The following is a 13,294-nucleotide window of genomic DNA, read 5'->3' as shown; positions in this document are numbered from 1 at the left end:
CTCTCTCTCTCTCTCTCTCTCTCTCTCTCTCTCTCTCTCTTGTTTGCCTATTTCTGTCTCTTTTGCTCCGTGCATATCTCATTGTGTCATTTTCCAGGAGTTATAACCTCACTTCGCATCGCCCCCTCGGCCAATTTTCGCATTTTTATGCATGTTTTGACATGTTCAAGCATCGTTGGCGTCTCTTCGCGATGTCAGGCATGCAACGTTTTATGGTCCATATACGCGTATGTTTGCGCATATACTATACGGCTATTTATGTGCATATATCTGTGTGTTTGTAGAGCATATATGCATGTATATAATATGTATAGAGATCTGATAGCACTGCAGGCCGTTGTAGGGACATTTTGTCTGCGGCTGGCTGGCTTTTGTTTCCATTTCGCTCGCGCCGCTCTCCGATATTCACATTTTACATTTCGCATTTGTTTAACAGTTAAATGGACAGCAGTGACGTTGCTGCCGGCGTCACCGCGTCTCGATAACAATTTTAATAGGCCATTTAATTTTTAATTAATTCTTCAAGCGCCAGTTGCCATGTCATAAAAATGTTTGCTGTCATGTTTGTCCAATGTCCTCGGTGCTCAGTCCTCAGTCCTCAGTCCATCGTCCTACATCCTACGTCCTCTGTCCTTCGATTTTCATTTGCCATCAGCCATCCATTGATGATGATGTTTTTGGGGCGTTTAATGACATGTTTTTGTTTCATTTCGCCCTTGCCGGATGGCCCTGCATATCATTATTATTATTTCGATATTTCCTTCGCTGCCCTTTCCACGACAAAATAGTACGCAATTTGCTTTGTTTATTGAACATTTGTCTATTTACGAAGATGAGGGGCGGGTGCGTGTGTTTTTCCCTCGTAATTTCATTACTCAAATCTTGCTGACGCGCACACACAAAGAAAATGCGGCAAACATTTGTCATTTATGCTATCCAAATGTATTTAATTCCACTTTTGGTCACACCGAGCTATGATCCTAAATGCTATAAGCATAATTTATAGTAGATGTTGTACCCACCTTGTGTTAAATTAGTCTACTCTTTGTAAAACATATTTTCTGCGTGTAATCTGTAATTAAAGCGAGACAGAGAATGTGAGGGGGGAGGCATCCACATTGCTGCCCACTCAGCCATTGCTGCTTGACCTCGAGTCTCGAGTCCAGTGGTTGAGGGCATCTAACCTTCGACATTGTGCCCGTCGACCACGTTGTACCAACCACCAGCCACCCAGCCACCCAACCCCCTCAGTCCCCCCGCCCCTCCTCCAATGGGCATTGTTTGGTTTTATATTTGGAAATTTTTGTGACTCTCTTAATAGCTTTTTGTGAAAATTAATTTCTTAGCTATTAGAGGCTCTTGTCGTCTCCACATTCACTTCTCCCCCGAAGCCCACACCCTCAACTCTCTCAGTGTAACTGTGTTGCTGTGTGTGTGTGTATGTGTGTATGATGGAGAGTATTTTGTAATTACTTTATGCTCGAAAATTGCCGTAGTAAAATATTTCTCGCTGGCTTTTGGGTTGGATTTTACTGTCGCTTTGGGTCAGGACAAAAAAGCCTTAGCAAAAATCAAAGGGGGGGTGGCAATGGTTTTAAGAGGGCACACGTTGACCCAGTCGCCTCCATGAAATGGCCCTTTTGTCGACACAACCGGCACTCAACTTTCACTAATGGAATCAAATGCCATGCCTAGCCACCGAAAGTAAACCAATTTAAGCAACCCAGATTCACTATGTATACATATGTATGGTGTGGTCAGGTATTGGTATCAAATACTTAAAGACACAACTTTGTCGTCTGGAGCTTATAATATCATATCATATCATCATTCTTTGATGATAAGGCAACAGCTTGCATTGTAGCATATGCAATAAATAAATTATTTGATCACTGCATTGCCATTGAAGCAAAGTCATATTAACAAAATGTTACTTAAATCTAGCAGAAACACATGTCTTTCTATGGAACACGTTTTATGCCGGATACTTATTAAAATAATTTACCCCATTGGCAGTTAAAAAATTGTGGCTCTCGACAGTTACGTTAACATGCCACGTGGCAAATGAGTGGTCCAAGTCGTAGGCCAGAATAGCTAAATCTGCCCAAGAACAAGGCCCTAAAACTGACCATCTGACCATGTTAGAGCCGGACGTGTGCACTTAACCCGTTCTTGGCCAACTCGGCCATTATCCACCCACTAACCAACACCCACTAGCCAGCACTCACCACAGCATACAGCATACAGCATACAGTACTACAGCATACAACACCCACAGTCTCAATCTCCGGCCCGGATTTCAATCCCCCAACATGGAAATCGTTTTACAGCCCCCCGCTCTGGTTAAATGTGTATATGGCATGCAGTTTGGGGTAAACTTTTCCCGAAAATTGCTACGCATAATTGCCAGTTTTTGCTGCCTGCAAAGCAGCAGTGTGGGGTGACCACCCTTAACCCGTTACAGAAATCTTCCAGCTAGTTGAAGAGAAAGGGGGTGGTGGGTGGTGGTAAAAAGGGGCTTTATAGCCTGGTCGACATGTGTGCGTCGTTAGTTAGTTAGTTATAACTACATACAATTTTATGAACGCCATATTGTAAATGTTATAATTTTCACTAACAATTTTTAGCAACCGTTGCCGTCGTCGCTGGCGAATGGGGGGCGTGGTTCTCACCGCCCACATTTATGAACGATGACCATGCGACGATGATAATTTTCAACAACTTTTACGTAGCGTGTGAAACACGGAACTCAAGAGGGTCTGAGTGGGTCTGGGGGGAAAGGTGGGGCATTGGGGTTGGGTTTTTTCTGGAAAAGCCTACACATGCAACGCCCACCACCCCCCTCTCTACGGCCATGCACTTAAACGTGCTTGGGATTTTAAAGTATTTTTTACATTACGACTGAAAAGCATTTTCTGTGTTTTTTAACTCCGATTTTTGTCGTGCTTTTTTGCTATTGTCGTTTGGTTTTTTTTTATTTTTCAGTAATAAAATGTAATACATACAAAGATTAACACACACATACACACTGGGGCTGCACTCACACACGCACCATTTTACTCAATTATAAAAGTTTCCACATTAAAAGTTCATTGCAGAGCCGAAAGTCTGGGCGAAACGAAACGAAAGTCCGAGGCAGAAAAGCACAGAGTTGTTGGGTTAGGTCGTGCCCACAGGAAGGAAGGCCTAGGAAGGACCCACCACAGGTCCTTATTTGGGGTGCTGGCTCCTGGCTCCTAGCTCCTAACTGGCACCCAGTCTCGTTTCCATTTCCCCAATCCTCAAAACCCCACTACCAATGCCCTCCGTTGCGCTCCAAAATCACCGGGTCTGGGCAAACAACATCAAAGCCAAAGTGTCTCCGACAGAAAAAGTTACGTTTTTTCTATTATTTGGCCCTTTTTGGGGCCAGCCAGAGAGGAATCTGTGTTCGGCGGGGCCGTGGGCCGGGGGTGGGGTGTAGGTAGTTGAATATGGAAAATGGGCAAAAAGGAGTCTGGTCGAAAAAGGTTGTTGTGCCACATGCACATGCCACATGCCACTCTTTTTTTAGCTCAGTTTTCAGTCTGTGAGCAAACGACTCTATCTGCTACTGCTAATCTGTATATGTATCTTCACTATCTGAATAGTCTGAACTGCTAATTAGATAAAGCATAAAGAACTGACCTTAACTTAAACTGGCAATGAAAGCACGTGTGCAACGAGCTTAGTTAACTGATCTACTTAGCGAGATTTCACTGTGGCCCTAAACAAGAAACTTCCTAATCGCATTAGTTCTTAGTTCCATGATTCTATCAAATCAAGCAGCCATCTTAATCGATCTATTATTATTGTTTTCAATCATTACAATCCCAACTTAAATGTGTGCCTTTACTACTGCTGCAACTTTAAGTACATTGTTTGTTTGATTTCTTTCAGGCTATGGCGGCATCTCACCACGGACGCAGTGGGGCCGAGTGGCGGCCTTGGTGTACGCTTTGTTCGGGATACCCATTGTGCTGCTCTACCTGTCCGCCATGGGCGAAGCTCTCTCGGCGGGAATGCGCTGCCTGTTCCGGCGCCAGCGTGTGAAGGGCGGACCAGGTGGCGGACCCGGTGGCGGTGCCTCCGGTGGTGTGGGCTCGGGCGCCGGGGGAAGCGGTGGCGGCCGAAAGACGGACAAGACCAAAAGCCAGGGGCAGCACTACGGCCACCAGAAGTTGCATCAGTACGGCCTGCCGCCATCGGTGTACCAGCAGCAGCAGCAGGCGCAGCAAGCGCAACAGGCACAGCAGCAGCAGCAGGCGCAACAAGCGCAGCAGGCGGGGCAGCAGCAGCAGGTGCAGCAGGGCAAAAAATCCTCGGGCAATCGCCGTGGCTCACCTAGTGTACCCATCTCCATTTGCGTGTGTGTGCTGCTCTGCTATGTGAGCAGCGGTGCGATTTTGTTCCACAAACTGCAGAACTGGAGTGTCCTGGAGTCGCTCTACTTCTGCTTCACCTCGCTGGGAACCATTGGATTCGGTGAGATGGCTCCCAATGGCGCAGTGGCTCTCTATACGGCCTCCGCGTACATTCTGGTCGGCATGGCCGTGGTGGCCATGTGCTTCAGCCTCATCCAGACGGAGATCGTACTGTGGCTGCGCCGGTTCAGCGTGCAGGATCACGTGATGCCCAAGGCCGAGGAACTGGCTCTAGTCACCGTGGCGGTCACACCGAAACCCTCCTGACAGCGACCCAGCGCGGATCCCAGTCTGGGCGTCGGATTGGGAGTGGGTCTGGCCGGCGGCGCCCTGGGGCAGCCGCAAAACAATCTTGGCCAGCACCAGACCATGTTCTTTGGACCCGCCCACACGCTGACGCAGTACAGCTCGCTGCCGCGCAGGAGTCACCTGCAGGCGGCCAACCATTCCGGCGGAGGATCGGCCTTCCAGCGAAACACGCCCATTCGTAGATCGACGGGCATACCGGAGCACCATTTGGAGTACTTTGTGCCGCGCAGCATCAGTGAGTTTAATCTGTCGGGTGTGGGCGATCTCGCCCTGCCGCCACCCCGTCGATACTCACCCAACATGGTGGGTGGTGGTGGTGGTGGCGGAATGGGTGGCATGGGCATGAATATGGGTGGCATGGGCATGAGCATGGGCATGGGCATGGGCCTGCCACATGGCCTCCAGTTGGGTCCACCACAGACGCTGCTCTGCTCGGCCACGCCCACTGTGCAGCAGCAGCAACAGCAGCCGCCTCCGCCGCCGGCACAGCTGCAGATTGTCACCCTAAAGCCGCGCAGCGAAAAGATGGTCACCTTCGAGGATGAGTCAAAGCAGGCGGTTGGCGGTGGTGCAGTTGGCGGAGGAGCCGGCGGCTCAGGCACGCCACCGCATTGTCCACACGGAGTGCCGACGACTCCGCGAAAATCACCGGCCGTGGGCGATATATTCATGTGACCAGGAGCGCAGGACGAGGCGGCCCAGTTGGATGCAGCAATGCGATTGCGCGACAGCATCGATGATGCACTGTGTCCAAAAGTTGGACCGGCGCCAGGTGAAGTGATACGTGTCTAGAAAACAAAATGAACATTCTCAACGCAAACACTCACACACACACAACACACACACGCAAACCAACACACTGTAAGTAAATGCACACACACACACACACGTATAAAACGAACTCTTTCCAAAGCATAAGAGAGTATAACAAAAAAACATTGCCTACTTTTGAGGGCCAATACTCTCAACTTGAAGTTCATTGTGTTTTTCAGCATATAAGTATAAATAAAACATTGAGCAAATATTTATTATTATGTGTGTAAATATAGCATACAAAAACCACAAAGAAGGCAAACAACTAAAGTTGAATCGCACTTTGCGACAGAATGAGAGAGTGAATTAAAATTAAAATTCTAAATGATAAATGCATAAATAATTGAATGCTGCGTGAGGGCGTTTTACGGTTAATGCTGTACAACACGGATCCAGAAATTAATAAATACACTCAACCACACACACACACTATGAATAATAAATAGTGCGTGGGCGTGGCATTAGGGAGCGGGACGGAGGCTGGGCGGGCAAGTAGAGCAAACAAAATGCAAATGAAAATGACAAATTGTATAAATACCAAAGGACAAAGTTTATTTATGCGATTTGTTAGTTAGTTGCTGCTCCTGCTCTCTGAGTTCTGTTTTTTTTTTCTCCTTTTTTTGTTTCGCCGTTTCTGGTCGCAAAATTTCAATTAGTTTTATTTGCTGTTTCGCAGGGCAAATATGTATAAATTTCCGGAAGGCAGATTTTTACTATTTGCGAAATGCTGATGGTTTTCTTTGCAGACATGCCAAATGTTATTTAAACTATGACAAGTGAAATCGAAATGTTTTGCACCGATCTTTTCTAGAATATTTATACATATATATATTGTTTTTTTTTTTTAATAAATGGGGGTGCACTACATGTAAAGTAATTTTCCCATTTGCCAATATCTTACGAACTGTTATACGGTGCCAAGTTAGATGTAAAATCCTACCAATAATAGCAAAAGTGTTTTTATGCTAAATCGTATTTTTAACAAGCGAACTGTTGAATGTATGTATCTCCCCATTAAATTAGGCTCAAAGTGTTAAGTGTGTATATGAATGTAAGATAAATGTGTATGTGCCAAAAAGGGAACCGAAAGTATTATCAAAAATTGATTATTAAGCAGACCTTTTAATCCGACTAAATGCCACGTACGAGCGATCAACGAATTACCAACGATTTATTCAAAAACTTTGGTGGCATTTGGCTTTGGCTTGAGTATTTCGCTTTTTAGCCGCCATTTTTTCATTTGTTTGGCAAAACGCGTAATTTCCAAACCGCCCACTGGCAATTAGGTTTAAATACTTTTTAAATGCATTTTGATTGTAGGTAATTGAGCGCGTGAATGGCCATTTGTTGTTTGTTTCTGTTGGTTACTGGCCTTGTTTTCTGTTCTCTGTTGCCTGTTTTTTGTTGCCCGTTCTCTGCTTTCTGTTGGTGTTGCTGTTTTCCACTGACAGGACATCCAATTGGAGGGCTGTCAAGCGAGCGGAGCTCATTTGAACGCGTTTTTTTCCCTTTTTTTTTGTTGCTTTTGCTGCTTTGCGGCAATTCATTTAAAATAAATTCAATTTGAGCGACCGCCACCGCCCACCGAGTGGGCGTGGTCGCCTGGTTGCATTTGTTAATTTTTGCCATATTCAATTTGTGACATTCAATTAAAATAGTGAAATTAAACCAGATAGGATAGTCATTGCTCGTAAAACACAAAGCATGCGGACAAAAACAAAAACGAAAAACAAAAAGGGATTAATATATAAATAAAGAAATTTTTTAAAAAATACAACACGCCGGACAACCTTCAATCTATGGGTTGTGGCCCCGCAGAGACTAACTGCAGAGCTCAAACTTGGGTCACAGCCTCAGCCAATTCAGAATATGTATGTATGTCTATGTAGTTAATAACGAACTAACTAACAGCCAAACGGTAATAGTATAACAAAAGAGAGATAAAACAAATATTGAAATTAAGCCAATGTAATTAAATTAAGTCCACTTGAACACGCATTCACACAGTACACACAGACAGAGCCACAACCACAGACAAATTAATACCATTAAGTAAACTAAATGTAACGATAATTTTTTTTTGTCAAATTCCTAGCACGGTAAGTTGAACTTTTAGGCTAACCGCATGGGCTCATTGCGAGTGGCAGTTAAGGATAATTACTCTAATTCATATGTAATCCTAGTCCACTAGATACACACATACATATGCATATACATATACATATAGATATATGTAGCCGTACACAAAACGAAACTAATCTAGCATTGAGAAAGGCAAATAAGAAATACCAATAAGAAATACCGCAGTTCGCATCATATATATACATACATATATATGTATACAAACATCTCTCTATATATATACATATATATACAAGCCCAACCAAAAAGAAAAGAGCAGAATAAATACATCATGAACAATTTAGTCAAAAATCAACAACTCTTTGTTTGTTCTTCTCACTTGCGGCTCACATTAACAAATGCCAAACATCTGGATGATGGGATATGGGAAATAGGATATATGTGTGTGTGGTCTTTTGGGTGATATATTTGCAGATTGTCAACAAGTGCCAACATCTTAATGGGAAATGTTAGCTTCTTATTTAATATTTGACATGGATTTACTTTTTTATATTTAACTGTCTTTATTTATGCTCGAATTTATTGTGTTCATTATTTTTGATTATATTTTATAATATAATTTTTTATTTTCTTATTTTATTATATTTTATTTTGTCTTATTGCAGATCTTCAGATTTTAACGATCACTGTCATCTTCAGTAATTACTTCGTATTTGGAAATCCCAGCCTACATTTGATACGCCCAAATATGTTCGCCTGATTTGGTAAGTCGAAGCAATCAATATTATATGATTATATGATGATGGAGCATTTAGTCGAAATTAAGGCCAGGATATTCGACATTCCAAGAGTTGTGTCCAAGAGCATTATTTTCCTTTCGGTTCAATTAATGAACCTATTTATGGCATGCCTTTTTCGGACGGGGCTCGTTGAAAACTGAAACTTAAACTGAGACTGAGAGTGAAACGCGTGGATACATTACCGAAATCATCAAAAAGAAACGGCGAATTTATTGGAGCGGCAGAAAGGAGAGGGTGGTGGGGAGGAGAGGGAATAAGGGGAGATTGTGAATATCTTAAATTTAATTGAAATGCGCAGAATCAATTTGCGTGTTAATTGATAAAGATAAAAACGGACGAGAGCGAGTGCGATAGTCTGACCAATACAAAAACAAAAACACAAAAAAAAGGCCTCCCTTCCGCTGGCTCTCTTTTCTGCGAATTGTGAATTATTTAATCATTTAATTAGTGTTAATAATTTATAGCAAACAGCTTCGCAATCAATTTGCGTTTCAGTCCGTATCTGTATCTGTATCTGTATCTGTATCTGTATCCGTACCTTTGTGGCCATTTCGCTGTGCGTGTGCATTTTATGACAACTCTGGAATGAAATTTCACTTAATCAAGAGTCGCATCCAGGTGTTCAGCCGAATGGCTGGCTGATTCCCTGCCTGTGGGAGAGTCCGAGAGCCCCGAGTCCAGATTCCGGCTTTTTGCCACATCAATTTAATTTACTTGTGACAAATATCTCCATATCCGGTCATCGCATTTACCCCAGCATTTCCCATTTCCCAATTCCCCCGATGGATTCTTCCTCTTCGCTCGAGTGTTTGTCGAACCTATAGACCAAATGTCAAGTGGAATAGCATTAGCCCATCAAATGATGTGTAATGTACTCGACTGTCTCTCGAAATTATCAAGCCAATGCATACACATTTTGAACGCTGCGTTGCATGGCTGTAAGTTCAACCTAATACGAGTATAGTTCTCGTAAGTATAGTTCTCGTAAAGCTCTCTACTATTGCTCAAAGATCTTTATAGTGCCGAACTGCACTGTACTTGCATTGTTTGTACACATAGCCATCTGCTCGTTACATCCGAATGCTTGTGTAACATCCAGCGAATTACCTCAATTTACACAGATGGCAGGGCATTAAATTAATTTCGTCAAATGGCAAATGCGAGTTCGAGTTTGAGTACGAGTGCGAGTGCGAGAGCTGCCAGAGCAGACTAATTCGGCCAGGTGAAGTGGGATCAGTGGGTGAAATGGATGCACTTCTCGGATCGAAGTGGATTCGGATCCATGGGAGCAAGTGAAGCTGCAGGATATATGTTAGATGGAGCAAAAACACACACACACGCAAACACACTTACATCCAAGTAATAAATTTCGCTTAAATGTTCTCCTTTGTTCAAGTCATTAAAATCGCATTTGGCAAAGGAAGGAAGCCAGTGGGTCCTGTATGTGACGACTCACTGATGAGAATGAGGATGAGCAAACTGGATGGCTGTATGTTTGGATGCTTGGATGTTTGGCTGTTTGGATGTTTGGGTGATGATGCTGATGATGGTCTCCATCTACTTGGCAATGCGTTGCCATTAACGTTGACTGCTACGTTGTCAACACACTTGACATATAATTTGATTACGCATACGCATTTTATTAACTCATTTTCAGCGCAACCATCCGCCCCTCCTGTTCTTCTCTCTTCTTCTCTGTTCTGTCCCGATGGCGATATGATATACTTACAAGCAAGAGATATGCCGGTCCCATTAACGGTTACGTTGTGTCGGCTCTGCGGTTTTCAAGTGCCCCTGAAAAGCGCCTGAAAAACATCCACAATTTCCCCATTATTCCGCCAGCATATTGTCTGAGTCAATTACAACAACCTCGCTGCTGACGATGGCAGCGATCGTAGCAAAGTGTGCGTATGGCGAACGCCTTCGATGGGCGGACCATCTCTAGGAAAAACCCGCTGGCGGCGGCAACTAATTTCTTTTTACAACTGTAGCAGTTCCTCAGCAGTTCCTTTATGGAAAGGCAAAAAACCCACACATGCCCGCCTACACTAAGGCAAAAAACTCGAGTGGTTCGTCTTTAAATCCAAAGTGCTCAGTATCCTGCAGCTGGAAAGCCTTAAAGCCAACGGAGATTAAGAGTGATAGCATTTAAGGCACGGAAGGATGCTTTAAGTCTGTCTCTGCCATGCAAAGGTGTGTGAAAGTATGCAATTAAGTTGCCAATTGAAAGATAACAGGATAGCACAAAATGTGTCGTGCGATTGTTTCGAAATTAAGTGTGCTGTAAGTGGAGGCTCTTCAAATGACTAACTGGATTTCATTTACTCACTAGAAACCCTCAGAAATAAAGTGAGCGTAGATTGGGGATTTACAACGAATGTCTCGCAATTGAGACCATGTTTTTCTCGCCGTGCAGATGTTTGCAGAGCCTCAAACAGCTGCTGCCAGGCCAAGCCAAGCCAATAACCCAAAGGAGAGCAGTCACGAGGAGTCGTAGCAAACTGTTTACTTGGAACAGACTGTCCTCACACACACGCGCATACACACACACTAGCACACACACATACGCATACCGCACACCAGAAAGGACCAAGGACGTTATGGCCGAGGGGGGGAGGCGAAGGAGCCCGGGAACCGCAAAACTTATGCCTTGGCCCAGCAGCAGCCATTGAAAAGTCGTTAGCAAAACGTCAGACAACACACGGCAGTTGGCCAAAAGGATGCGGCTGCTGCTTCTACTGCCACTACCGCCACTACTGCTCCTTGGGATCTTTGCAATCCTTGGAATCCTCGGAATACGGATACGGGTGCGGGGTCCTGGCTTTGCAACTTTGCGTCGTGAAAACCGGAGGGGCCCCGCCATAATATATAGAGCCCAAGTAACCAGCTAAACTCTTGATGGAGCTGCAAAACGGGGGCCGCAAGACAAACATCAACAAAATGCCGTCGTCGTCTGTAAGTTAACCCTGACTGGGGATTATGACGATTAAAGTTAGTGCATAAATGTCCCCCAAAGTTAGTTGATAAAAAAAGGGAGATACCTGGGCGAGCATAAGTTTTTCGATCGCTGGCAAGAGATTAAAGCACAATTTGTCAGTCGGAAGGGAGATGGCGATGGAAAAGCGAGTGATATGAATGGTAAGAGGAAACCAACCGCTCTGGTCAGTTGATTTGGGGTTCTCTCGGGGGATTTGTGACCCAGAAATTGGGGCTCCCAATTCGAGTACCATTAACCCGCAGCTAATATCGCTCCAAGCCCAACTAATGGGCAAATAAAAAGAGCGGGGTGGAGCTGCGAAAGCCAAGTCTTGCGCAACCAAATTAAAAGTCCTTGCTGCTCTCCCTTCTTTCTGCTCTCGCCATTCACCGCCAGCACCCTTTCTCTCTCTTACATTTTTTGGCCACTTCCGGTCCGGGCCAAGTGCAGCCATTTTGCGTACGCCCATAAATCTATTAAGACAATTTGGCAAAGGCAAAGGCAAAGCAGCCCAGGAAAGTAGAAACTTTGTCTACATATATTCTGTTCTGTTCTGTTCTGTTCTTTTTATTTTACTTATATTTCTTTAAAATTTTTGTTTTATTTTTTGGTAGAGCGCATCCAGCGCCAAAAGTAACCGCACAAAATCTGAAACGCAGCAGGAAAAACAGGCAAAATCGGGCAGATTCGGGCAGCTAAGGAGGTGAAGTGGCTGAAAGAACGAAGGCGGAGCAAACAAAAGTAAACTTGCGTGCTTCCTCTTCATTTTTTATTCGCATTTTTTAAGTACTGTCAAGGGTATCGCTATCTTACGTCCTATACATACACACACGCACTCCCAGCTCGGTGATTATATGACAAGCTGCTGGAGCTTTACTTTGCACTTGGCCAAAGAAATGAGGAATTAGTCACTAATTTGGTTTTTAATTTGCGTGATTTTCTACCTCCATAAAAAGAAAGTGGCTTAAGTCGTAGACATTCTGCATAACTCTCGATAAATATTTGCTTTGAAGAGTATACAGAATTTTGCTCAGTGCAGAGCGTATGCTGAACCTGAAGCCGAAGCTGATCCCCTGGCCCATTCCATTCCAATCCATTCCAGCCATGCAAACAAGCTGCGCTTGGGCGTGGCGCACGGGGCGTATGGGTAATGGATAATGGATAATGGTTACTGGGTAGTGGGTAGTGGGTAGTGGGTAGTGGGTAGTGGGTACTGGGTATCTCCAGCCTCTCAATACAAGTTCTACTTACTTCCTCACCGACTTGATTTACTCCCCCAGCCGCCGAACCCACTTGGTTCCGTTTATGTCAACTTGGCGCGAAGTTGCTGGCTGTGACTGCAAGATACTGTCATTATATACATATATATATATATATATATATATATATAGAATACATATGTATATAGAGCCCAGCCCGGAAAACCCAACTCTGCCGCATTCTGTAATAATCTATCAAAAATTGTACGCAAACAAAATGTGATTTTGCTCCACGTGCTCTGCATATCGCTCCCTTTTTTTTCATTTTTGGTCGCACACTTTTCCTTGGCATTTTCCTACTCTGCATAAATTTTGTTCAGGCATTTGGCAATTGATGGCACTGCAAAAAAGTTCATAAAACTGACCAAGGTTTTATTTTAATCGGTACCTCTTTTTAATTAATAAAAAGTGGCATTTTTATTCATTAGGTTTTATCTAATACATAAGAACCTCTGTGATTCTTGCTCGCTAAAATCTCGCACAAAATCGCTTAAAATTTCCGTTAAAAGTATGCAAAGCTGGGTTGTTAATGCAGTTAATATAATTTTTTTGCCGTGTGAGTTGTGTGCGAGCAATGGTTGTTTGCCCATTTCAAGATTGTGATTGAGTTGG

At 43.9% G+C, this 13,294-nt stretch overlaps 1 protein-coding gene and 1 long non-coding RNA gene across 8 annotated transcripts in view; both read left to right on the top strand.

Moving 5' to 3' along the window:
• LOC6524034 overlaps window positions 1–8,001 on the top strand; it is a 60,605-nt gene extending 52,604 nt beyond the window's left edge. The window contains 1 exon segment of the mRNA XM_039376291.1: window positions 3,919–8,001. Coding sequence (XP_039232225.1) covers window positions 3,919–5,426 — 1,508 coding nt within the window. The 3' untranslated portion in view covers window positions 5,427–8,001.
• A 310-nt stretch (window positions 8,002–8,311) lies between these two features.
• The window catches only part of LOC26535035, a 70,510-nt gene continuing 65,527 nt past the window's right edge, over window positions 8,312–13,294 (top strand). For all 7 annotated transcript variants that reach the window (XR_005560843.1, XR_005560846.1, XR_005560848.1 and 4 more), the window contains exon 1: window positions 8,312–8,410. This is a non-coding gene — a long non-coding RNA (uncharacterized LOC26535035). The remainder of the gene's footprint in view (window positions 8,411–13,294) is intronic.

This window comes from Drosophila yakuba, chromosome X (assembly GCF_016746365.2).
Source record: "Drosophila yakuba strain Tai18E2 chromosome X, Prin_Dyak_Tai18E2_2.1, whole genome shotgun sequence".
In the NCBI taxonomy this organism is placed as follows: Eukaryota; Metazoa; Arthropoda; class Insecta; order Diptera; family Drosophilidae; genus Drosophila; species Drosophila yakuba.
The sequence above is the reverse complement of the archived record's forward strand: the minus strand, read 5'-3'. Positions and strand labels throughout refer to the sequence as shown.